The sequence below is a fragment of the Heloderma suspectum genome, chromosome 3 (assembly GCF_057233095.1).
Source record: "Heloderma suspectum isolate Gila_16-S chromosome 3, 16-S_ref, whole genome shotgun sequence".
Taxonomy (NCBI): Eukaryota; Metazoa; Chordata; class Lepidosauria; order Squamata; family Helodermatidae; genus Heloderma; species Heloderma suspectum.
Window position 1 is genome coordinate 37,534,518 of NC_139460.1, and position 26,980 is coordinate 37,561,497.

Consider the following 26,980-nt stretch of genomic DNA (forward strand, 5'->3'; position numbering starts at 1 on the left):
ACCACTAGCAAGGGAATCTGTTCTGTATTGCTAGCAAGGGAATCCCCAGGGTTGTGTGTTTATTGGTATATGTGTGTTTGTGTGTTTGTGTGTATGAGCTTACATGCATGTGTTCTCCTGGCGCTGCCTGATGTGGCTCTTGGGACCAAAAAGGTTGTGCACCCTTGATGTAAACCTATACAGAAAAATGGGTTCCACATGGATCTCTGAAAGAAGCTGGTTGTTGAAAAAGTAGAGGTGGAAAATATTCAATAGATGTTGTGTCATGTTGGATACAGAGCTCTGACTACAGATCTGTAGCTCTTTTATGTGATATTTATTATTTATTATTTATTTGATTTATTAGCTGCCCATCTGGCTGGCTACCCAGCCACTCTAGGAGGCGTACAATACTAATAACAGATTTACATAATCAACTGAACAATATATAACAAAACAACACTGCTCTAAAAAACCCTAACCCACCCCAAATGCTGTTTCTTCTCTTGCAGGTTCAATGGACTATCTGTCATCCAGAGGGATCCTAATGGATGTCTTTTGCATTTATTAAATCCCAGAAGGATGTGACTGACAAGAGGCTCGAGTGGTTTGTAAAGGAATTTCTCTGCTGATCTGGTTGGAGCTTGGATCCCCTTAAGAGAGGCATGCTGAGTGGCTAACGTAGTTGGAGAAGATTTGCCTTTCATTTGGGCCGTGGAAGAAGTGGCACCTTGAAATATGAAAATGAGTATACCACTGGTTCCAAACAAGTCATGTTACAATTTATTACAGGGCAACAGAAATGAGATGAAAAATAACAATGAACACTTGATGACTGTCGGAGACACAAATGCCAATCAAATCACATCCGAGGTTAGAGGGGAGATAAGGACCAATGATTTGTCAGGGGATACTAGATTCCTGGACACTGCTGGGCCAGAAAATATCACGCAATTAAATTCAGAGAGGAACAGACTTCAGGGTACTACCAGTCTATCAGAGTTTAGGCTACCTTCTACCACCAGCAGGGAATCATATAAGGATTATAGGACTGATGGGATAAAGGACACTTCAAGGCTAGTCCCTATTAGCCGGGGACATAGTTGGTCCAATCTGAGAGTTAATACAAATGATACTTTTTCAGTGGTCCTTTCTAAAAGTGACGCGGATCTAATTCAGCATGTTTCAAAGGAGAAAACACCTCGAAGGATTGAGCCAGAAGGGATCAAACGCCTTTCCTTGGGGAGATCAAGGAAACTTATGGCTAAAACAGAAGCTTTTGAAAAAGAATTTGTTGGCCGCGTATCTGGTAAGCGCGTGCTTTCTGCATCCCTGGATTCCATCGACACCTCACATCATTTGATTGGAGACACTGAGAAATCTCAGAAAACATCCGCAGACCATTTTTTAGGCATGGTGTTTCATCCAATAGATAGCTCCTTGGAGGGAAATATTGTGCGTTATTCTAAACATTCATCTACCTCAGAAACTAACAAAATAAATGTCCCAGCAACACAGACAGCATTGGACAGTGCCCCAAACGTCAATAAGCAAAGCTCTCCACACCCTGCTCCTGTTGATCTACATTTAACTGTTAAATCCAATGAAATGTGTAGATCAGAAGCACAATTAGATCATCAGGGTGATAAGAGAGGAAAGGTGGAGTCAAGAAGTCCTCTATCTTCACAGCCTAGAAGTGTGTGTCAGCAAAAAAGTGACAGGATTATGCTGGTTGAATTTCTTAGATGTCAGACGGAGGAAAATAATATTGCAGTGCAGAATAAAAAGAACTGTGGGTCTGAAGTACACAACACAAAACTACTCCAGTTGCAAGAGCCTTGTAGCAAAGGAAATGACCCATACTTAAATGAAGGGTTTGACTCTGCCAGTGACAGACTGGTAAGTGGCAGTAACTCCCCAGGTTTCGGAACAGGAAGTAATCCTAGTGACAGCAGAGCAAAAAACCAAGCAAATGAGGAGTGTGTCGCTGGAAATGAGGTGGATTCCATACTGCCTCTTGCTGAGGATGATAAGCACAGTGGCAAACTGACACCTACAAGAAAAAAGCCCCGACACAATGCTGATGCAAGTTGCATTCAAGCAGTTGGTGGGCACATGCCTCTTATGCAGAACACCAATCGGCCAGACAGCAAACATTTGAACAGTCATGAAAGTAAACAGCTGCTAGTCAAAGGGCAGAGTGAAAATACTACAACGCTCACCTCTGATCATCTGGAACATCCAAAAGCGCTTAGTGGGGAAAATGTGTTAGATGATCCCTCTAACACCCAGGACTGTGATTTAGAGGCCACAAGCTTTGCGATTCAGAGCAAGAAGATGGTTACTGCAAAGAAACAGGTTTCAGGCGACGCATTGGAGAGCTATAAAATATCGGGAAGGATGGATACCTTTTTATGTGCCCCAATGCCTTTGCGCCCTGTGGCGACGGTGAATGTTAATAGCCATGCTGCCACATCAAACAGCAGTTTGAAGGATCTCTATGCGCTTCATGTTGACAAGCTGCCCTCGTCCGCAGTCCTCCCTCCCATGGATGGTGCGCAGTCGCTCAGCCTATCCCCTAAAGTGCCTAACAAGACTGCCTGTAATAGTGGCATTCCCAAACCGATCCTTGTAAATTCCAAGGGCTCCTATCCAGCCACGGATGATGGAGAGAGCAATTGCACTGAGCAGCTGGAAGACAAGATGGAGACAAAATCAGATATCCCCAAGCCCAAACATGTGAGGCCAAAAATAATCACTTACATCAGAAGAAACCCCCAGGCAATAAGCCAGCTCGACCATGCGTTTGCCCCCGCTGGATTACCCTACGTCCCTCCTGCTTGCAGTGTGCCGATGGCAACAGAACAGAAGACTTCAAATGATGGAGATATTAAACCAGGCAACATGCTCTATGACAAGTTTAAACCCGACTTGCAGAAGCCTCGGATTTACAGTTCTGGACTTGTGGTGTCTGGCATTAAATCCTCGGGTCATCCTTTCAGTCAAATGGGTGAAAAGTTTCTCCAGGAGGTAAGGCACATATCATTATCCTTCTGGCTGTTGCTGTGCAGTAAAAAGTACATGAATGCCTGGGGTGGCAAAGCCACCATAAGGGTGCAGCCCTATGCATGTTTAGACAGACAGAAATCCTACAACGCCCAGCATTATCCAGCTAGCCAAGCTGGCTGGGGCATGCTGGGAGTCATAGGACTTTTTGCTGTCTAAATATGCATAAGGTTGCATCCCTTTAGTAATCTTTGGGAGGGATTTTGTAGTGCTGTGCCAAAATTGCACCTGTCCTTTCACAACCTCTTTGTTTCCCTTCGAAAGAGGCAGTCATTTTTCTGCCCCTTTTGTAGGGATGTTGAGATTTTGGGAGAAATGTCTCAGGGTACAGGGCTTGAGTGCTTGCCTTACTGTAAGGAGGTGGCTGAGGGCAGTGGTGGTGTGGTGGGTGCACTCTTTATTTTACCATTTTTGTCCTGTTCCGTACTTGCAGACCCTTTGGCTGCTTTCTGAAATGCCCCCTAGAGGCCTTCTAAATTGGTGGCCATCACTGCCCCTTGGGGTAGTGAATTCCATAGTTTATGTATTGTGTGAAGAAGGACTTCCTTTTATCTCTCTGGAATCTCCCACTATTCCACTTCATTTTTAAATTATTTTTATTAATTATTTTAATAATTAATAATTCCACTTCATTTTTTAAATTATTTTTTATTGTGAATTTAAAGAGAACAAAGCAAAATGAAAATCATACAAGAGAAAGAGAAAAAAATGTAGATATGATTCAATGTATCAATGTCAGTTAACAGATGTGAAATGTATATGTATATATGTATACACACACACACAAAGTGTGTGTGTGAAAATGTATATGAAAATACCACTTTCTAAAAAATAAAAGAGATTCATAAATTTCAACAAAGGCAGACCAAATATCCATATACGTATCCGTTTGCGAGTGGTGCCTATATACCACCTGTTCAAATGTTGAAAACTTTATTAAGTCCTCAGTCCATTGCCTTACAGGAGGCGAGGATTTATCCTTTCAATGTTGTAATAGCAGACTTTAAGCTGCCAAAAGCGCACAGAGAATTCATTTACGCTGACCATGTGTTGACTTCCAGGAAGCAGGTAGATAATTTACAAAAACATGTACATTAGTAAATATTAAAGAATGTTCCAATACAAAGTTTATCCATATAATCACCTCCTCCCCCCAAAGAAGCAACTATTGCCAAAGCATATGATTAAGAGAAGCATTAGCACTATTACACCTCCAGCAATTCAGCATGGTTCTTCTTATGTAATTAGCTGACTTAGAGAAACCCTTATTGAAGAGATGTTGTGGTGTCCAATAGATATGGAACAAGAGTTTTTGCTGAATAAGACTTAACCTGAGATCCATAGAGGCTTCAGATACAGATGCTAAAGCAGTGATTCATTGATGAGGCAAAATGGAACGATCGATTTCCCTATTCCATTCCTGCTTAAGGCCCTGTGTATCATATTTATTTACTGACAATAAGTATTTATAAACATGGACTGTGGGTTGATATAGCTGATCAGCCTCAATAAGTGTTTCCAACAGTAAAGGAGAATCTGAAGCTGTAAAAACAGTGGGGCCAAACCTAGATCCTAACAAATGTTGGAATTGTGAGTATTGCCATTCAGCCATAGCAGGCATCATATTTGGGATGCAGTGCCGAAAAAGACAAAAACTCATCATCAGCACCATTCCACGTCATTGGATGATCCGAGGTTTGAGTGTTATGAAAGAGGGAGAACAACTCACAGGCAGCGTCATGTGGTACCCATGTCCCAACCTATTTAGGGCTTTATAGGTAATCACCAGCCCCATGAATTCTACCTGGAAATGAACCAGCACCCAGTGTATCTTCATAGACTTCATAGACTCATAGGAAGGTTGGAAGGCACCTACAAGGCCATCGAGTCCAACCCCCTGCTCATTGCACAAAGTCTGATTCCCAGGTAGCCTCGCATCCAAGTAACCAGAGCTGACCTTGCTTAGCTTCCGAGATTAGGCACATCCAGCCCTTTCTCTCCTTTGAGATTCATATAATCAGTCCCAGTTAGCAGCAGTGGCACTTTGCAGTAACTGCAGATATTGAATAGTTTTCACGGACAGCCCCACACTGCGATAGTCTAACCAATCTTACATGATATGGTATCATTACAAGAAAGAAAACATTTCATAAATAGAGCTTCAAAATATTTCTCCATCATAATAAAGATATATATTTGATTTTTATTTTCTGCTACGCAATATTTATTCCCTGTAAGGAGAAAAAGTAAAAGGTCGGTCAAGATTCATTCTTCACGGTAAAGAAAATATTTTATATTCATATGAAACTCTTTGCTGTGCTGGCTGGAAAAGATAAAAACAAGCATGCCAGCCACTTTGCAGAGATAAACCAAGCTGATTAAAAATGCATTAACTGGATATTTGCAGAATTCCTCCCTCCCTTTAAAAATAATTTATTGTTGGTGCATTCACATCTAATAAAGCAGGATTATACAGGGTGTATAATCAAGTCTAGTTAAAATATGTTAATTAGAGAGAAGGCTGGGAATCCAAGTGTCTGTCCAGTAGCTGTGTTTTATAAAACGGGTGGAAAAAGCCTTCTGAAGGCCAGTAAACCAATTTTATTCATTCAGTCTAAAGAAAAACAGATATTTCTAAAAAAAAAAAACATAAGCAAGTAACATTCTGAAATGCATTGTTATGGTAACAAACGGACATGTCCGATAATATAATGCTAACTTTATTTACATGTAATTAACTTCCAAAAGGCTAGAATTAATTGATGAAACATTTAAGCATGAAGCAAAGATAGCACAGATATAAAGCCTAGATACAGTACTCAATATGCTACCTTGCATATTTTACACAAAGATTAGAGGGACAGAACAGCACCAAATAAATTTCACCCATGGAGGTATAAAACCATGCTTGGAACACTGTAGCTATGCACATCAGAGGGCTTATAGCTGCCACTAAATTGCATTGCCTAAATGTATATAAATAGTTGAAAATGCAGTCACATGATACAACAATGTGTTGTAATTTTGCCGCAAAGTTAATTAAGCAGCTTAGGTAGTTTTCATATTTAGCTCCTGGCAACTGTTACAATTAATTTTTAAAATACATTTGGCTCTGCCTTCCAAGCTGTTGGCTTAAAAAAAAAAATCAAAATTGCAATAGTATGATGTGTGAATTATTTTTGTTGTTGTTCAGTCGTTCAGTCGTGTCTGACTATTTGTGACCCCCTGGACCATAGCACGCCAGGCCTTCCTGTCCTGCACTCTCTCCCGGAGCGTGCTCAAGTTCATATTCATTGCATCAGTGATGCTATCTAGCCATCTCATCCTCTGCCGTCCCCTTCTCCTTTTGCCTTCAGTCTTTCCCAGCATCAGGGTCTTTTCCAGAATTATTTGCTGAGTGCTAATTTATAGTTTAAGTAGGAATTCAGCACCTACTGGCTTCCAGTGCTTACTAAGAGATGAAGTGTGTCTTAGCAAATTGAATGGTAGGTAACATTCTTCAGGGCTGGCCCAAGACATTCTGCTGCCTGGGGCAGAACAGCAAATGCCCCCCCCCCCAAGTCATAGTACCTCAAAGTAGCCAAGTTATTTTAGCACATGAGGCAGAATCCCACAAATTGCCTCTCTCTATCCCTGGCAGTAGGGATGTTAGAGAATTCCACCATGGACTCCAATGAGGCCGGATGAGGCCCCCCAGAGTCCATGGTGGAATGGAGCAAACCCCTCCCCCGCCACCATGCGAAATTTCCCCAGGACAGACCCTACCTTTTGTCAGCCGTCCGGTCTGTCTGCTGCCCCGGTCTGTGGCCACGAATGGTTGCCCCAGTCTGTGGCAATCATTTGCCTCCCTACTTTAGCCCTACTTTAGCCTATCACGGCAAAGAGCAGGGACGCAAATAGTGTCCGCTATGCCATTTGCGTCCCTGCCTTTTGCTGTGATAGCCTACGTAAATATATTCGTAGCCTATCACGGCTAACGCAGGGATGCAAATGGCGGCCACTACGCCATTTGCATCCCTGCATTAGCCGTAATAAGCTACGTATATATTTACGTAGCCTGTCACGAAAAGAGCAGGGACGCAAATGGTGTAGTGGGTGCCATTTGCGTCCGTACTCTTTGCTGTGATAGGCTACATACATATATACACAGCCTATCATGGCCAATGCAGAGACGCAAATGGTGGCCGCTATGGCAGCCGCCATTTGCAGCTGCAGCCTGGCAGCGGATGGAAGTCCGGCTGTGGGCGGGCCCGGCTGGCGGCTCCATGGGCTCACAGTGGAGCGGAGCCGGCCAGGGAGGATTCCAGGGGGGAGGGATGGATTGCCTCCCCCCCCCAGTGGACAGCCCCACTGGAACGGGGTAATTCGTACACCCCTACTTGGCAGTAAAAATATAATAATATCAAATTAAATAGCAATTTCCTCTCTTTGCATACCATACAAAATGTGCCACTTGAGACAACCACCTCCACCTGAAGATAGGGCTGGCCCTGACCTTCTTAAACAAAACATTGGCCAGCACTCCTGTTTTCACAGAATCATAGAATAGTAGGGTTGGAAGGGGCCTATCTCGTTCCTAAATACCTTTTTGTTCATTTTTCTCATTTGTTTTTGTAAATGTCTGCCTTGTCTTTTCACAAGTGTTCAAAAGGTGGCTTACAAAAAAGATCCTCTTGCCTTCCAATAGCTACCTGCAGGACATGTCCAGGTTGTAACCATGTGGTGGGACAATATGAAAGTCCAAACAGCATGTTAGCTCATCTCGCCCTCTCTCTTTCTCACAGTCTCCATACTGTTATTCAGAGGTGGGGAACTTCAGGCCTGGGAACCAAATCTGGCCCTCTGGGGTTCCCCAGAAGGCCATGCCCTTTTCATAGAATCATAGAATCATAGAATAGTAGGGTTGGAAAGGGCCTACAAGGCCATCGAGTCCAACCCCCTGTTCAATGCAGGAATCCAAGTCAGAGCATCCCTGACAAATGGCTGTCCAGCCTCGTCTTGAAGGCCTCCAGTGTGGGAGAGCCCACCACCTCCCCAGGTAATTGGTTCCATTGTCGTATTGCTCTGACACTCAGGAGGTTTTTCCTGATGTTCAGCCGGAATCTGGCTTCCTGTAACTTGAGCCCATTATTCCGTGTCCTGCACTCTGGGATGATCAAGAAGAGATCCTGGCCTTCTTCTCTGTGACAACCTTTCAAGTACTTGAAGAGTGCTATCATATCTCCCCTCAGTCTTCTCTTCTCAAGGCTAAACATGCCCAGTTCTTTCAGTCTCTCTTCATAGGGCTTTGTTTCCAGTCCCCTGATCATCTTTGTTGCCCTTCTCTGAACCCTCTCCAGTTTGTCTGCATCCTTCTTAAAGTGTGGTGCCCAGAACTGGACACAGTACTCCAGATGAGGCCTAACCAGTGCTGAGTAGAGGGGAACTAGTACTTCCCGGGATTTGGAAGCGATGCTTCTATGAATGCAGCCCAAAATAGCATTTGCCTTTTTTGCAGCCACATCACATTGTTGGCTCATATTCAGCTTGTGATCGACAACAATTCCAAGATCCTTCTCGCTCGTAGTGTGGTTGAGCCACGTATCCCCCATCTTGTAACTGTGCATTTGGTTTCTTTTTCCTAGGTGCAGAACTTGGCATTTGTCCCTATTAAATGCCATTCTGTTGTTTTCTGCCCAGCGCTCCAGTCTATCCAGATCACTTTGCATTTTGTTTCTGTCTTCCAAAGTATTAGCTATCCCTCCCAATTTTGTGTCATCTGCAAATTTGATCAGCATTCCCTGCACCTCCTCCTCCAAGTCATTAATAAAAATGTTGAAGAGCACTGGGCCCAGGACTGAGCCCTGCGGTACCCCACTCGTTACCTCTCCCCAGCTTGAGAAGGTCCCATTGATAAGCACTCTTTGAGTCCGATTCTGTAGCCAACTGTGGATCCACCGGATCGTTGTTTCATCTAGCCCACTTTGAGCTCGTTTGCTCATCAGGATATCATGGGGCACTTTGTCGAAAGCTTTGCTGAAGTCGAGGTATATGATGTCTACAGCATTCCCACGGTCTACAAGGGAGGTGACTTGATCAAAAAATGAGATCAGATTTGTCTGGCAGGACTTGTTTTTGACAAATCCATGTTGGCTTCGAGTAATCACGGCATTGTTTTCAAGGTGCTTCCAGATGGATTGCTTTATGATCTGCTCCAGAATTTTCCCAGGGATTGATGTCAGACTGACTGGTCTGTAGTTCCCAGGTTCCTCCTTTTTACCCTTTTTGAAGATAGGGACAACGTTAGCCCTCCTCCAGTCATCTGGCACTTCCCCTGTCCTCCATGATTTCTCAAAGAGAATAGACAGCGGTTCTGAGAGTTCTTCTGCCAGTTCCTTTATGACTCTAGGATGCAGTTCATCTGGCCCTGGAGATTTGAACTCATTCAAAGTAATGATGTGTTCCTTGACCATATGCCTGTCGATCTCAAGCTGCAATCCTGCCCCTTCAGCCTGTACTTCGCCTTTGCCAGGGGGGTCATAGACCCTCTTTTGGGAGAAGACTGAGCCAAAGTAGGAATTGAGCACCTCTGCCTTTTCTTTGTCATCTGTTATCATTTCTCCATCCTTATTTAATAGCTGAACCACCATTTCTTTCCTCTGCCTTTTACTATGCATGTAGCTGAAGAAAGCCTTTTTGTTGTTGTTTTTTTTCCCATGGCCTTGCCCCTTTCTCTCTAACGACCAATGCTTTGGTGGTCTCCTAGCTTTTGTGTAGTTTTTCCCCATTCTAAAAGGTTGAAATGCCTCTCCTACGGTTTAGTTACTGACAGTAAGAGTCTTAGGGCACAATCCTATCACCACTAGACAGCATCTAGTTGGTCATAGGATTTTTCAGGTTATGGGAACTGAGCTCCGAGCCAGCGCTCTGAACTTGGTTCCCAGAAATCCGACTCCCCTCCCCCTCCCCCGTAGGAGGCATGGTTCATCCCTGGCTCTGCACTTGGAAGAGCAGCACAGACCAGGGGGAAAGGGGGCATTTCTGGGGGAGGGGACTGCGGAAACACTGGTATGACACTTCCTATGCGCCGTGCAGCCTCCCCCCTCCCGCTCCTTGGCACCCCAGTTAGACTGCCGAAATCAGCCATCTAGCCACAAATGCAAGGCAGCCAGAACACAGAGGAGAAGATCCCCTCTGTGCTCTGGCTGCCCTACATTGGATAGTCAGCCGCCTCTGAGTTGGGAGGTGGCCGACTATCCCCATAGGATTGCACCCTTAAACTACATTATGCTGGTATTTTTTTTCCATTTTGTATTTTGGCCCCATGCCTTTTCCCCCATCCCATTGATACTCAAACCTTCAAGCATGAAGGCACTCCCATTGCTCAATACACTTAGGGCACAATCCTACGCATGTTTAGACAGAAAAAAAGTCCTACACCTCCCAGCATGCCCCAGCCAGCTATGCGTGTTTAGACAGAAAAAGTCCTATACCTCCCAGCATGCCCCAGCCAGCTATGCGTGTCTAGACAGAAAAAAGTCCTACACCTCCCAGCATGCCCGAGCCAGCTATGCCTGTTTAGACAGAAAAAAGTCCTACACCTCCCAGCATGCCCCAGCCAGCTATGCCTGTTTAGACAGAAAAAAGTCCTACACCTCCCAGCATGCCCCAGCCAGCTATGTGTGCTTAGACAGAAAAAAAGTCGTACGCCTCCCAGCATGCCCCAGCCAGCTATGCCTGTTTAGACAGAAAAAAGTCCTACGCCTCCCAGCATGCCCCAGCCAGCTATGCCTGTTTAGACAGAAAAAAGTCCTACACCTCCCAGCATGCCCCAGCCAGCTATGCGTGTTTAGACAGAAAAAAGTCCTACACCTCCCAGCATGCCCCAGCCAGCTATGTGTGCTTAGACAGAAAAAAAGTCGTACGCCTCCCAGCATGCCCCAGCCGGCTATGCCTGTTTAGACAGAAAAAAGTCCTACACCTCCCAGCATGCCCCAGCCAGCTATGCCTGTTTAGACAGAAAAAAGTCCTACACCTCCCAGCATGCCCCAGCCAGCTATGCTGGGTCTAAACATGCATAGTCTAAACATGCATAGGATTGTGCCCTTAAGCTTCTAGCCTTTTATCCATGTCTTATAAAGTCTCAGTACTAACTTTACAAAATAAAGACAGAGCTTTCACTCTCTGGGGGGTTTGCACATTTCCCCCCTTCTTGTCAATGTATATTATAAATAAGAACCACTTTTCAGATAATTTATTATTGTAGTTCAGTTATATATAAGTTTTAATCTGGATCAATATTTATCTATAACTGTTCGTTTCCAGCTTCAGCAAACCATCCTTTTATGGAGGATGTATACATTTCCACTAATATGCTGACCAGAATCTTGCTGTTGTTACTAAGAAGCCAGTAAGATCTCTCTGCACGTACAGGGATCGCTGTACTCCAGTTAAAGGAAAGGACTACTGCCAGCCAAGGAAGCGTCCTCACCCCAGTAGGCTAGAGCAGGTCAGGTGACACTCCCTGACTCCTATAAAAGCTCTGGGTCAGGCTTCCACACTGTTGTGAACAAGGAGACCTGCCACTGCCTCGTAGGGTGGCTACATACACATCGCCCCAAAAGAGGAATTTCATTACCAAAAATGAGATTAAAGGAGGACACCAATTTGCATGTCATTTGCATATGCAAATTTATATGCATAGGTGCAAATTTAGAATTAATAACAATAATTTAATTAAAATACAATACATTTCACCATCGTGGAGAAGACCAAGCAGGTGACGTGTGTTCCTGCCCACTCTGGTATCCAGCTGCTAAATGTTGATGGGCAACTTATGGCTCCTCCCTGCTCTCCCTCTTTATGGTTCTTTGACTTTAAATTTGACTTGGACCAGACAGCCCTTCAAATAGAGGGCTGTCCTCTGCCAGCTCTCCAAAACAGAGGACTGTCCTCTGTAAAGTAGGGCACCTAACCTGACTGTCCTATGGTGTCTTGCCACAACCCCCGACTGTGGAAAACTCTTCCCAGTGAAATCTGCCTGGCCTCAACATTGTCATCTTTTTGGCACCAGGTCAAGACTTGCTTCTGCTCCCAGGCATTTGAAGATATATGATAAGCTTTTCATTCTGTCCTGATGTTTTAGCTATTTCATCATGTTTTGTTTTATTTTAATGGACATGGGTTTCTAGCTATTATATATTTTTAATGTTTTAATAATTTTGCTGTAAGTCACCTTGAGTCTTTTTTTTAAGAGAAAGACAATTAAGAAATAATAAGAATAAGAATAAGTCGGAGCTTCACAGGTGCCAGGTCTGATAGGCTTTGGCAAACAAGTGGGCTTAGAAATGCAGCCTTAATGTCAAATGAGGGATCAGTTTGATTGTATGAATTCAGTACCACCACTAAAATAATGTTGATAAATACACTGGGTACAATTAAGCCAGAGTTAAGTACTTCTTTATACATCCCATTGACTTTATGGCAGAGATTTAGGTTCATGTTTGATTCTGACACTGAAACTAATGGAGTGTAAAAGTGCTTAACTTTGGCTAGATTGAGCCCATTACTTGGTGGATGTAAGTATGGCTGAAATCAATGGATATTTCTTCCAGGTAATGTATTTATGGTAGTACTATTACACACATAAATTACAGACTGGATATCAAGTACTGTAGTAATTTCCATTAAAAAAATTATAGAAAAAATATTTTTTATTGTGGCTTGGTTGGGGTGGGGCAAGGAAGCATTCAATAGTCATTCATATAACTACAGATTCATCCAGGACAACATATACAGAATTAATTATTTTGTCTACATCTATACATGGAAATTTACATTACAACTACATGTCACCTTTTAATTCATTTCTCATAATGTTTTGATTCATCCAGTATATCATTGTCCAGTTGGTTTGCACTAAATACTTTATTAAACATCTCCATTAAACAATGGCCAACAAGCTCATTTAAGAGTAGGCTTCTGTAAAGTTACTTTACAGAACAAAGTTGGTTAAAATTTCCTTAACAATGCAATCCTATAATATCTACTCGAAACTAAACAGCACTGAGTTCAATGGGACTTGCAATCGTATACACACTTACTGTCAGGTAAGTGAGTATAGGATTGCAGTTTCACAGTGCCACCTTATGCCTTTTTCCTCAGAAGTAAATCCCAGTGTGTCCAATAGGGCTTATTCCCAAGTAAGTGTCTATAGGATTGCAGCTGAAGCTACTTATGCTCCCAGAGGACCCCTGGTACACCAGCAGAAAGCTCCACTACCAGAGATGTATTGTGTGTGGGGTGGAGGAAGAGGGGGGATGTCAGAGCCAGATTGGGCACAGCCTTGGATCCAAATCCCTCTTGTTCCACATGCGCACACGTCCTAAACTATGTTAGCCCTAGAGCTGGCATTGTTAATTCAGAAAAACAGGAAAGGAAGGAAGGAAGGAAGGAAGGAAGAAAGAAAGAAAGAAAGAAAGAAAGAAAGAAAGAAAGAAAGAAAGACATTTCTGCCCCCCACTCTAATGTTCCACCCTGACTGCAGCAATCTGGCTGGGCTTTGGATGTGGCAGTCTGCCTACCATGGAAACTCCCCCCCCCCATTGGTGGAATTGCTCCAGCCCTATGCAGGTGTTTGCCTGGTTACATGTAAAGCTGCACTGAAGTGGGGAATGTGGGCTTGCATTTAAGCCCCATCCCCAACATCCCCACACACCTGGCTGCCAGTTAGACCTTCTCACATTGAGTGTGAAGGTTTATAAAGTTCATTCAGCTGAACATGCTTACAGAGCTCTTCTGGTAAACCCTGATAATAGGGCAGGTCCCTTACAGAGCCCTTTAAAAAAAATTGTGTTCAATGTAGCCAGGAGCCAGGAACACAGGGGGGTGGGCCTTACGTGAGCACCCACATTCAGCCCTACACGCAAACAGACACATGCCTGCATAGGGCTTTAGTTGGTTAACTTTCCAGGTATTCTGCCAAAGAAACTTCAAGAAATGAAAATGGAATGCTATTATTTGATGTTCTCCCATGAACTTTGGAGTATTAGGTCAGTCTGTAAGGCTTTCACAGAGACCACATCATTTTTCAGCTCTGCACTGATATGAAACCAACAGTCATGCTGGGAAATGTTAACCTCAGACCTTGTAAACCAAAGCTGTGCACAAATCGCCTCTCGAAATTCTCTGTCCTATTTGTGAGCAGAGAAATTGGGAAGGCTACTGTCTCTAACATCTCTAATGCAGATGCATATAATACCATTCCTTTGCTGAAAGCCCTGTAGCAGGGTGGGGGGCAGTATTGTTCCCAGCTCCAGAGAAGAGGTGGAGCTAGTGCTGTGCCAAAATCCATCCTTCCATTTCCCAAAACTTTTCTTTCCCCATGAAAGAGGCATCCATTTTTCTGCCTCATTCTTAGGGTGTTGTAGAATTTCTTTTGAATTTCATTTGGTGGTACTTTTGAGCTACCTTGTCACTGCAAGATGACTGAGGGTTTCCCAACTCTTTATTACACCTCTCTCCATCACTATGCTGCCTCCTTGGTTTCCCACACTTCTGGATCTGAAAAAATCACATGAGGGCAGAGTTACCTTATGACATCTTCCCCTATGCTTCAATTGATTTGTGGGAAGCTGGGGAGGCTGCAGACCACGAGAGACAATTTTACAATGAAAGACAGGACACACACAGATACTCTTGTCAGCTACCTCATAGCTAGGATAAGCACAAGAACCCCCAACCCCATCTTTGAGAATTTCTCTGAAACATTCTTCTAATTTGAATTTATTTCTGAAAGCAATTTCTTTTAATCAAATTGAATGAGAAGGGTTGAAAAAAAATATGGAAGGGTGTTTTTTTTTTGCATAGCACTGTATTAAAACAATGTACATGCACATATAGTTTGTATCTCAGAATACCTCTTTTGAAGTAACATTCTTGCATTTATATTTTCATAGGTTGGGGAAAGGCCTGTGAAAGAAGAATTTTGCCCTCCAACATATACTCACTACGAGGTGCCTCCAAGCTTTTATCGCTCTGCAATGATACTGAAGCCCCAGTTAGGACTGGGTGCAGTTTCCAGGTTACCATCTGCGAAAAGCAGGATTTTGATTGCAAGTCAGAGGTCTTCAACAAGCTGCATCCATCCGCAAGGGCCAATCACCAGTTCTCCTGCACTTTTCCATCCAGATGCTTCAGGTAATGAATGTCACTGGCTTTCTTTAATTATGGTAGGTAATTTTTTTTCCCCAAAAAAAGGGGACCTCAAAATGAACCAAACTTTGGTCTTTTATCACAACAGTCTCATCACAGCAATTAGGGCTGTAATCCTATATCCCAGCCTTCCCTGACCTGGTGTCATCCATGTGTGCTGAACTACAGCTCCCATCATCATCCAGCTTGCATGGCTATGGGCCATGCCACCTGGGGATGGTGGGATTCATAGTCCAATGCTTGTGGAAGGCAACAGATTGGGGAAGGCTGCATTACCCACTTACCAGGGAGTAAGTCCCATTGAACACAGTGGGTCTTACTACTGAGTAAACATGCATACAATGGCACTACCTGTCTAATAAAAGTGATGTAGTGATTTATTCATTTGGTTAGTGGAAAACTCCTATCTTGTCTATTAATTAAATGATCCATTATCAGTGGGGAGTACATCCATACAGCCAAATCATTACTTTAGAGGGTAATGATTACCCCACACACAATCCTGGCATTCAGAATCCATGAGGAATACAGAGGGTTTTTAAAAATTAAATTAACATGTTTAAATATACGTCAAAATGAACAATATTTGTAAGACGAAGAGATCCAGTGGGCCATGTTTACCTGAATACGCAACAAAATCAAACGTGAATTGCTCTCACTCATCAACTAATGCCATCAGTATGCAATCCTCTGCAAAGGATTTTTATAAATGCAGGCATTAGGACTGTGCAAAATGTTTACCCATTTTGGGTTTAGGGGCAAAAATAAGCGCTTTTAGGGTCCCCAGAATATTACTCAACAAATCCCTACCTCTGAGAATGCTCCTTCCCTTTTGCATATGTTAAGGGTAACAGGGTTGGCCCAACCATGAGGCAGAGTGAGGCAGTCGCCTCAGGCAGCAAATTTTGGGTGTCATAAATGGGCAGCAAATTTTAGTTATTTACCTTGTTGTTATTGTATTTCTGTTGCCATGGAGGGAGAGAGATACTTATGGCATTTTAACTCAGTTAACTTTGGGTTCTATTCACCTTGACTTGGGAGGGTGGGGACACCATTGGCTGCTCTGTGTCAGGCAGCAAAGTGTCTTCGATCAGCCCTGAAGGGCAATAATACCTGCAATCAGCTCCATTTTCCCCTGGGATAGAAGCTTCTTTACTTTGTGATCCCAGCCGATCAGGGATTATGTAGTGAACATGATGACATCATAAGGCTACATAATTCTTAGCGGTCATTCTAGAATTCCCTGTAAAATGGCCTGTAGGCCTTAATGATATTAAAAATAGTACATTTAAAAATCAGTGGCCATTGTTTGCATCTTTGGAACGTTCCTCTTCTTTTTTGTGGTATAATGATGCAGGCCTCTTTGTTGCTGAGGTTTCCACAAAAGTCACCTTCTCTCCCCCGCCCCACTTCCATTAAGCAAATCCCACCTCCCACTTGAAGGCACAATGCAGTTCTAGAATAACACCCCTAACTCTGCCCACAGCAGCAAAATCAACTTCCACTAATGTGTTTGATATAGGAGAAATGCGCTGTATTATAAATAATTATCGTAGTATTATAGACATGTTTTTCTCTAGTTGTTTCAAGATATTGTGGGTTAATCTCACCAGCCTTTGGAGCTCTGCATTTCATTGATGTTAAGCTACACAAGACTTTTACTGGAGTGATTACTAATACCTTCAGTTTTTCCAACATTTTTGGAAGAGACATATTATTTCCTTTCTGGTGTTTCACTTCTATTTTCCCTTGTGACCACTGAAGTGAAAGTCATTTATTTTTTAAGATATACCATACTTTTCCTTTATTATTGTCTTTTCTGCTGATTTCTCTGAAGGTTCATGCACTTTGCTTTTGATCGGTTACTCTTGACACATATATTAAAAATGGGATATTATATTTTTTTCTGATACCTCTGATGTGCAGTCCCTAATTTCCAGTGCAATCCTGTACATGATTGGACATCTTTACATCAGCAATGCCTCCACACTGGTGAACTTTTCCCCTCCCTGCTGTAATGTCTGGAGCATTCACCATGTGATTTATCAGAAGCATCACTGTTAGGTGTGTAGGGATGGCGGAGAATTCCGCCATGGATCTCAGTGAGGCTGAATGCCAGTGCATTTGGCCCCCCGAAACCAGTGGCAGAATGAAGCCCCCCCCCCTGCAAAAGGCGCGTGAAACGGGGCACCTACCCGGTGCCATTCGCGCTGCTTTGTGAATGGCGGCCGCCATTCGCTTCATGATTTTTACTGTGATCGGCTACGTAAATACTTACATAGCCTATCACGGCTAATGCAGGGACACCATTTGTGTCCCTGCGGAGGCCGTGATAGGCTACGTAAATATTTACGTAGCCTATCACGGGAAAAAAAAGGGAACGCAAATGGTGGCCGCCATAGCCACTGCCATTTGCGTTCCCTTTTTTTCGCCGTGATAGGCGACGTAAATATTTACGTACCCTATCGTGGTGAAAAAAAGGGATGCAAATGGCGGCTACAGTGGCCGCTATTTGCGTCCCTGCACAGCCCAGCAGTGGCCGGATGTCGCTGCGGGCGGCCCTGGCTGGAGGCTCCGTGTAGTCGCCGCGGAGTGGAGCCGGCCGGTGAGGATTTCGGGGGGAGGGCCGGAGCGCCTCCCCCCCACCGTGGATGTCACGAAATGAAACAGGTAAGTCGTTTCTTACATCCCTAGAGGTGTGAAGAAACATTCTGATTATTCTGGATCATGTTTTGAAAGTTTCTAGACATTGCGAGCAGGGAGTGGGAGAACTCGTTGGGGATATGGTTTTTGATAGATGTAACTTGTAGCTCACCGCTCACTGGCTTTCCCTTTAGGGCTCCATGGGGTTGCATCTCAGCCCTCCCTGTTCAACATATACATCTCTTGGCAAGATTATAAAAAGCTTAGAAGAAAATGTCTTAGGTATACAGCTGGGAACACCTAGTCTTGTTCCGCTTTATTGCATTACTGTAGCAGAACAAGCTGTTTATACTCTTCGGGGAAACAGATCACTTCATTTGATAAGGTTGTCAATCTTACGCATTTGCTTTACTCTGACTAAATGTATAAATAGCTTTGTATACATTTAACAAATGCCTTTTCATTGTTTATATTTCCATGAATGAGCTTGTAGTCTGAAGGAGGAGAAGGGAGAATGACTGATTTAGGCTGCAATCCAGTGCAAAGGTACCTGGGAGTAGGCTCCATTGGACAGGGTGGGACTTCTGAGTAAACGTGTGTGGGATTTTTCTGCTAAAAGTGATCCTTCTATTACAAGAATCAAATGATAATTATTTATGTATTTATCACATTTATATCTCACCTTTCCTCCAGGAGGTTAAGTTGGCATACCTGGTTCACTTTCCCCTATTTTATTCTCATAATAACCCTGTGAGGTGCATTAGGCTGAGAGATAATGGTTGGCCCAAAGTCACCCAGTGAGCATTGGAACATTGGAAGATGCTTTATACTGAGTTCAGACCATGGGCCCATCTAGGCCAGTATTGTCAATACTGACTGGCAGCAGGGGCTGTCCTGGGGCTCAGGCAGGAGTTTTTCCAGCCCTAGCTGGAGATGTCAGGGATTGAACCTGGATCTTCTGCATGAGTTCTACCACTGAGCTATGGCTCCTCCCTTCATAGATGACTGTAGATTTGAACCTGGATTTCCCCAGTCCTAATCTGACACTCTAACCACTACACCACACTGCTACACCATTAAGCGACATCAGTCTTTCTAAATAAGTGAACTCATTTATTTCATTTATTTATTTCATTTGTATACCGCCCAATAGCCGAAGCTCTCTGAAACAATTCACTCTGATTGTTTTCCCCATCTATTCATGATAGTTTGATGAGTCATAAAAAGATCAGCCATTATTCTTTCAGGAAGTTGACATTCTTTATCTCGACCAACATATTTCCCCATAATTTAACACACAGTAGGGTTGCATCTTATCTCTTTTCATCTGCCTTGGTGCTTTTATGTGATATCAGAGCAACAGAATCAAGCACAGCTTAGAAAATTGTCCTACAAAGATGAAAGATGATGAAATGCAAGCACTAAACAGTAACTTTTTCACTCATTACCTTGCAGGAGCGTGAAAGGAAAGATGTTTTACTGGTGTGAGCAAGAGGAAGGGAAGAAGGGAGAGGGAAAGAGAATCAATGGGTATGGTTGACTACAGTATAGCCAGCTTGTACACAGTGGATAGTTTTTGTGGGGGGCAGAGGCTGTAGGTCAGGGGTGGGGAACCTTAGGTGTGTGTGTGTGTGTGTGTAAATCTGGCCCTTCTGGGGTCCCAATCCAGCCCTTTGGGGTTACCCAGAAGGCCATGCCCCCTCCCCTTGGCCCCACCACCTTTTTCTCAACCACCAATCATTTGGTGGTTTCCCAGCATTTGTGTAGTTTTTTCCCCATTCTGAAAGGTTGAATTTCCTCTCCTAAGGCTTCGTTACTGGCAGTAAGATAGGCTGGTATTTGTTTATTTTGGCCCCATCCCCTCATTGTAGGCTCTGCCCACCACTGCTATGCAGCCCCACAAGGGCTTCTGAAACATGGATTTTGGCCCTTGGGCTGAAAGAGGTTCCTCACCCCTGACACAGGTCGTGACTCTGACCATGAGTAGCAACCAGGACTTGGACACACACACACACACAGGCCAGATTGATCAGAAACTAATCGCAGTGTAAGCTCCAGAGGAGCTGAAGCCAGGCCCCAAGCCTGAACCAGGAGCCCTTTGAACCAAAGAGGCTTCTGAGGTGGGACCTTGCTGGAGGAAACCCTGGCAGCCTCTCCAGGTAGACCCCTCATTGGCAATGAAGCCCTCCCAGTGGGCAGCAGAGCCTCCTTCTTTTAGATGGCAGCAGCAGCAGAGGTGGTGGGACCCCCTGTGAGCAGCGGGACTTTGCAAATCCCTTCCCCTGCGTAGAGAGGACCAGGCCAGCAATGCCTCCAATTACCTCCCTTTCCCCCTTGAGGCATGAGGGCACCAGCAGCAGCCAAAAAAGCCCACCATTTTAATCCCCCCACAATGTCTCAGGGTTCCTGGAGGAGTATCAATCCAGAGCGATGCTCAGTGAGGACCCCAGGACCCCAACTGTGGGGGAATTTAAAGTTTATGGGGTGGTGGACCTCCAAGGGGCTTAGGCCTTCGGCAAACGCTCAGAGGTGCCAACCGCTAATGTTGGGCCTGCCAATAGTATTAGAATCAGGTCTCAGAGTTCCATGCTAACCTGACATCCTATAAGTGGAGGATAGGGACTGAAGCTGCTCATACACCCATGGCCTTCACCATAATACTCCTCCTCCATCGTCACCCTCATCTGAAAATGTTGGTGCAGGAACTATTCCACTACATGGATGACTATTTAGATACAGTGGAGAATGCGTCTGGAACTTGTGTAGGGTGGCCCATTATGAATCACCAAAAAAGAGGACAAAAGAAGACCCCAGTTTGCATACAATTTACATGTGCTAATTTATAAGAATCAATGCAAATTTAGAAATGATTATTATAATTTAAATAGAAATACCATAGTGGGGAAGACTGTGACCAGGGGACCTGTGCTGTCCAGTCTGCTGTCCAGGTGTTGTTGATGGGAAATTTCAAGGTCCAGCTCTTCTTTCTGGTGGTTCTTCATCTTTAAACCAGACATGGACTGGAGAGCCCTTCAGATCAAGAATGGCATCAAAATAGAAGGCAGCCCTTCAAATAGAGGATTCTCATCTGTAACAGAGAGCACCTGGACATCTCAACTCATGTTGGTGCCAAGATATATCCCTTATAGTGCAATTTATGAAGGTCAAAAGAAGAACAGCTGTGTAAAGCCCACTCTGTGGCTTGGTTTTTCCTGACTGGAAACATCTCAGATGAGCTGAGGAAAACCACCATATATCAACGGAAGCAAATGATGCCCATAGTAGGGCTGTGCACCACTTCGGTCCAAAGCCCGAATAACGAGGTGAAGCGGGCTGATTCAGAGGTGCCTTGTCTTGCAAGAAAGCAGATCAGAACAGCACTGAGGCACCCCAAACTGAAGCAGGTCACCTATGAGGTGCCTCATCCGCCTCATATATTCGGAGTTCTTCTTATGCCTTCTGAGCAGACCAGACACGCTATCTCCAAAATGTATCAACTTCTAAAAGATCATGCAGATGGGGAGGAGGAGGGAGGGGGAAGGGGAGAGGAGGAGGAGGGAGGGAGCTTTGCTGTGAGCCAGCCTCCGTTTGCTCATTGTGAGAGAGGTGGTGTTACTGGAGATGAGAGGACTATCTGAACGTTATTTGGCTAGAGCAGTAGTCTCCAAAGTGGGGTGCACACACCCGGGTGTGTGTGCAAGATGATCCACTGGGGTGCACAAACCGCCTGATAATCGAGCAGCCTCCTGCTGCCCTGACAAGCTGCCATTGTGTGCATTGATGGTGGTGGTGGCAGCGGAGGCAGCAGCAGGATGGGACGGGAGCCAACAGGGAAGCCAACATGGCATTTCTCTCTCTGCTTCAGTCCTGTTCTGCCTCTACTGCAGCCACTGGGAGCAACGGCGCCAGTCTCTGCCAGGCATGGCAGAGGAAGTAGGGATAGTGCGGGCCCCCGATTCAGTCCAGAAATCCAGTGAAACTGCCCCTGCCTGCACCCCTGAGCCCTGCTCACTGAGCCCTGCCCCTGCTTGCCCTCTGCTCACACTCGGCGAATGGCCTGCACTCACCCTGGCGGCCTCATTGATAGGGATGTACGAAACACCTACCTGGCTCCACACTGGGCAATCTGTGGTGGGGGGGAGGCGCTCCGTCCCTCCCCTCGGAATCCTTGACGGGGGGGGAGGCGCTCCATCCCTCCCCCCGGAATCCTCGACGGGGGGGGGGAGGCGCTCCGTCCCTCCCCCCAGAATCCTTGACAGGGGGCGAGGTGCTCCGTCCCTCCCCCTGGAATCCTGCGTGGCTGGCTCCGCTCTGCGGCCAAGCCTCAGAGCCGCCAGCTGGCTCTGGCTGCCCGCAGCCAGACATCTGGCTGCTGGGCAGCCCTGCAGGGATGCAAATGGCGGCTGTCATAGCCGCCATTTGCGTCCCTGTATTGAGCCATGATAGGCTATGTAAATATTTACGTAGCCTATCATGGCAGTGGGGAAAACCCCAGCGTACGCAAATGGTGGTAGCCGCAACCATTTGCGTACGCTGGGTTCCCCCCCCCCCCGCTGTGATAGGCTACGTAAATACTTACGTAGCCTATCACAGCCTCCACAGGGACGCAAATGGCGTCCCTGCATTAGCCGTGATAGGCTACGTAAGTATTTACATAGCCTATCACAGCTATGAAGAGGAGGAAGCGAATGGCAGCTGCAGGACGGCCACCATTCGCAAAGCAGCGTGGACGGGAGTAGGTAAGTGCTCCGTTTCGCGCGCCTTTCGTGGGTTGGGGGGTGGGGGCTTCGTTCCGTGATGGATTTCGGGGGGCCAAATGGACTGGCATTTGGCCTCACCGAGATCCGTTGTGGAATTCTCTGACATCCCTACTCATTGAGCTCCGCAGCCACTGTTTTTTGAAAATAAAATGGTGATCGCAAAAATGCACATATTTGTACACGTATGATACATACTTTCACATATGTGAAAGTGCGCATTTGGTGAATGTGCATATTTGTGTATGTGTGAAAATGCATGTATTTGTAAAGAATGCGCATTTTGCACACACGAATATGCACATTTGCAAAATGCACATTTTCGCGTGTATGAACAAAGTGCATGTTTGTGATCGCCATTATATGTTTTTTTAAAATGGGAACCATGGAGCTTGATGAGGCCACTGGGATGAATGTGGGCTGCTCACTTAGTGTGGGAGGGGCTCGAGCACGGTCCAGGGACTGGCGAGTGGGGGCAGCAGCTGGGCAGGCATCCGGAGAATCCGGACGAGGGTGAGTTCACACATCCCTAAGAGGAAACCTTAACTCTTCCCACTCTTCTTTGGCAGAATGAAGCCGAGAAGAAAGCGTGTACTTTGACAGCTATGTTAGTGTCTCCCTGCCCCACCCTTCTGTAATAGGTTTACCTATTATTCTTGTTGTTTATTCATTTAAAAATCCAGAAAATTTCACTGTAGTTACTTATCTCTCCCCACCCACACACATTCCTTTTCAATCCTCTCTCAACCATTAGTTTTCCCTTACTTTGATTCTGTATATATATATATATATAGAGAGAGAGAGAGAGAGAGAGGGAGGGAGGGAGGGAGGGAGGGAGGGAGGGAGAACTTTCCTTCCCTTGTTCTTGGCTCCCCTCCACTTCCCCTTCTCAATTCTATATTCCTTCCCTTCCCGTTTCTGATCTCTATTCCCTAAAAAAATTAAAATAAAATTAAAAATTAAAAATAAACACCCCTTTCTCTTCTGTTAGGATTATAGTTAGTCCCCCACCCCCCGCACCACTTGTAGTTTAGTGTTTGCTTTTCTTTTGCTCATGTGTGTGTGTGCTTTTGCTGCATGGACAAGCAAACAGTGTGTCCAAGGAGTACATATAGTCCAGGTATTATTTAAATAATATAATACTACACTGTGTGTTGCAAAGCAAGCAAGCCCAATATGAGGCATCTTTGGGGTCTTGGCAGGGGCAGAGGTAGGCAAGGTGCTGCTGTGCCCTCCGGGCAGGGTTGCTGTGTTGCTTCCTGCCTGTGTCAGTCCAGCAGACAACTGTCGTTGCTCTTCGTTCAAGTCAATGTGCCCACCTGGCAGGGTTGCTGTCTTTGTTTGCTTCCTGCCTACCTGCCAGTGTTTCCCCAGGCAATTCAGCCAAAGAGACTCTGAGGTTATTGACTGTGAATAGGAAGGTAGTACTATTTGCACTTCAAGGAAACCTACAGCAGAGTTTAGGGATAGTGACCTCCTCACCACTTCAACATCTAACTTGATTATCCCTTTATGAACTTTGGTTTGAGTTTCTGAGAACAGCACATTTTACCTGCATCTTGCACAAAAACTAGTGGGCCAAACTGTCTGAGATTTGGCAGGTGGGATGCCCGGGCGGGGGGGGGGGCTTTCCCCCTACTTTCATGCACTTCTGTGCAAGCAGTGAAAAGTTATAGCTCTTTGCTTTGAGAGATTTCCTTGAAAAAATCAAATTTCACTTGTGCCTAGCACAACAACTACCAAGCCAAATTGCCTGAAATTTGGCAGGTGGCCAAGACGGAGAGTTCCCCAGATTTAATGTATGCATCATGAGAACTGAAAAGGTTATGGCTGTTTGTGTTTTCCCATGCAGGTCAGTGGGAAAATGCCAAAAACAAGTGATTCGGGTGTCTGAATCTCGCTTTGGATTCAGATCTGAGTTGAAGTGGATGGGGTCTGAATCAGCCCAAAGCGAAGTGGGGCTGCATCCGTGCACAGCCCTAGCCCATAGTATTCTGTTTGTGAATACTTGGCTGCCCTTGTGCCTACAAGCAGCTGCTTGTGTTCCCATGACTGCTATCAAGTGAGTAGAAATGAAGAATTTACCTGCTGCAGGGACCTTCCAACAAGACGTGTAGTTACTAGCTAATTGTCTTCACCTTTAGTCTCTTTTTGTCTTTAACTTCAAGCCCCAGAAAAAATCTAGTTTTCTTTTATAGTGTATCATGACCTTCTAGCAATTTCTTAACAAAATGTAATTGCCTTGCTGTAATACCTGGGGCAAATGCAATATGCAGTAATGAAGATTTTATCTTCACCATACTGAAAACTCCTAACTCTCGCACAGCATGGAAGACAGTGGCTCTCCAGAAAAGCTGATGGTATTTACCGTGCAAAGCAGCTGAAGGCTTTATCTCTGTGTCTCTGCACACACAGGACCATCAGAGCTGGACATGAAAAGATCTATTAGTTTCAAGCTGTTGTAGCCTTCTTTCGATGACTAACTTTAATATATACGTATATGATATAGTCATATGGTAAGGAATAGGGAAAATGCTTAATGACATGTTTGTTACCAGTCAACATCTAAATAGGTACTGTGGGAGGCCACGGCAACTGTGATTGTGAGATAACCCTCTACCTTTATAATGGTAAATGAACTGAGTTGTATTTTGGAACTTTATGTTTATAATTGTAAAGGGACTGAGACGAATACTAGAGGGATGTAGTTCTCAGGAGTATACATAAGTTACATGCAGGATATTCAGCAGTCTGTGTCCATTGGTTTCCCTGGCCTTGAAACCATGGGTTTCGACACCACACTCACTTGTCTATATGCAATATTTCCTGACAGTATTTTGAAAACAGTGCTGCTTGGTTCCCCTGCAGCTTCTGCGTGTTGCGGGAATTTCTTGGGAAGCCTGCACAACGTGGCCAACTTGTTTACCAAAGCTTATTTTTCAGTGGGCGTTTTTACACATGACATTATCTGTCATACAGGCCAACTAATAATTATTCAGGGGACAGAATAGATGTGATGGCTGCAGAACCATGTGTTTAATACTGATCAGCCCCAATCATGTAAGAAGAGGGGGAAAGGGGGTCTCTTTTGAACAGCAGAAGTGGTAAAAAGGTGCAGTTCCTAGGGTAGCCAAAAGGAATTGCCCCAGAAGAGGAAATGCGTTCCCCCCAAAAAAGACAAAAGAGGACAGTGATTTGCATAAAATTTGCACATGCTAATTTATATGTAGATGCACATTTAGAAATTATAATTATAATTTAAGTAGAAATACAATAAATTTCACCAAAGTGTGGATGTCTGTGACCAGGTGACCAGTGTGTCTGCCTGGCCAGTCTGCTGTTTACATGCTAACTCTTGATGGACAACAGTTCCTATGGTTCATAAATCCTCTTTTACAGATTACTGCAATGTGCTCTATGTGGGACTGCCCTTCAGGCTGGTCCGGAAGCTGGAGCTAGTGCACAATGCAGCAGCTCGGCTGTTGTCGGGAGCTGCCCCTTTTCAGCATGCAACTCCTTTGCTGAGGGAGCGGTACTGGCTGCCTATTCGCTACCGGGCCAGGTTTAAGGTTCTAGTATTCATGTACAAAGCCCTAAACAACTTGTGTGTAGGGATGTACGAAAGTCACTTACTGTTTTGCGGATCTGCTTCGCGGTGGGGGGGAGGCGCTCCGTCCCTCCCCCCGGAATCCTACCCGGCTGGCTCTGCTCTGCGGGGATTCTGTGGAGCTGCCGGCCAGCTCCGCTGGCAGCCAGACATCCAGCCAGACATTCCAGTGCCTCCTGAAGACCTTGTTATTTCAAGAGGCCTTCCTTGTGTGACTAGCCACGGTTTATTAAATTCCACCTTCTTGGGATTTGTCCTTGGGTTTTTTTTTTTAATGTTTTAACTATTTTAACCTGGTGTTTTATTCTTTTACCTTGTTGTCCACTGCTAGGGATGTACAAAAGGCACTTACCTTTCGCGGATTATGTTGATGGTGGGGGGGGAGGCGCTCCGTCCCTTCCCCCGGAATCCTGGACGGGGGGGGAGGCGCTCCATTCCTGCCCCTCCAGAATCCTGGCCAGCCGGCTGTGCTCCGAAGGGATTCTGCGGAGCCGCCGGCCGGCTCCGCCACCAGCCGGACATCTGGCCGCTGGCTAGCAGGGACACAAATGGCGGTGGCTGTAGCCGCCGCCGTTTGCATCCCTGCAGTCAGCCGTGATAGGCTATGTAAATGTTTACGTAGCCTATCACGGCTGACTTAAAAACAAAAACAAAAACACACGTATGCAAATGGCGGTGACCACAGCCGCTGCCATTTGCGTTCCTTATTTTGACATGTCTTAGTCTACGTAAATCT

At 45.0% G+C, this 26,980-nt stretch overlaps 1 protein-coding gene across 3 annotated transcripts in view; it reads left to right on the top strand.

Annotated features, from left to right (window-relative positions):
• Window positions 1–723: 723 nt before the first annotated feature.
• The window catches only part of MTUS2 (microtubule associated scaffold protein 2), a 355,312-nt gene continuing 329,055 nt past the window's right edge, over window positions 724–26,980 (top strand). For 2 of the 3 annotated variants that reach the window (XM_084841649.1, XM_084841650.1), the window contains exons 1-2: window positions 724–3,009; window positions 14,982–15,222. In XM_084841649.1, the coding sequence (XP_084697775.1) occupies window positions 724–3,009; window positions 14,982–15,222 (2,527 nt within the window). The remainder of the gene's footprint in view (window positions 3,010–14,981; window positions 15,223–26,980) is intronic. The other variant, XM_084841651.1, reaches the window with a different exon arrangement.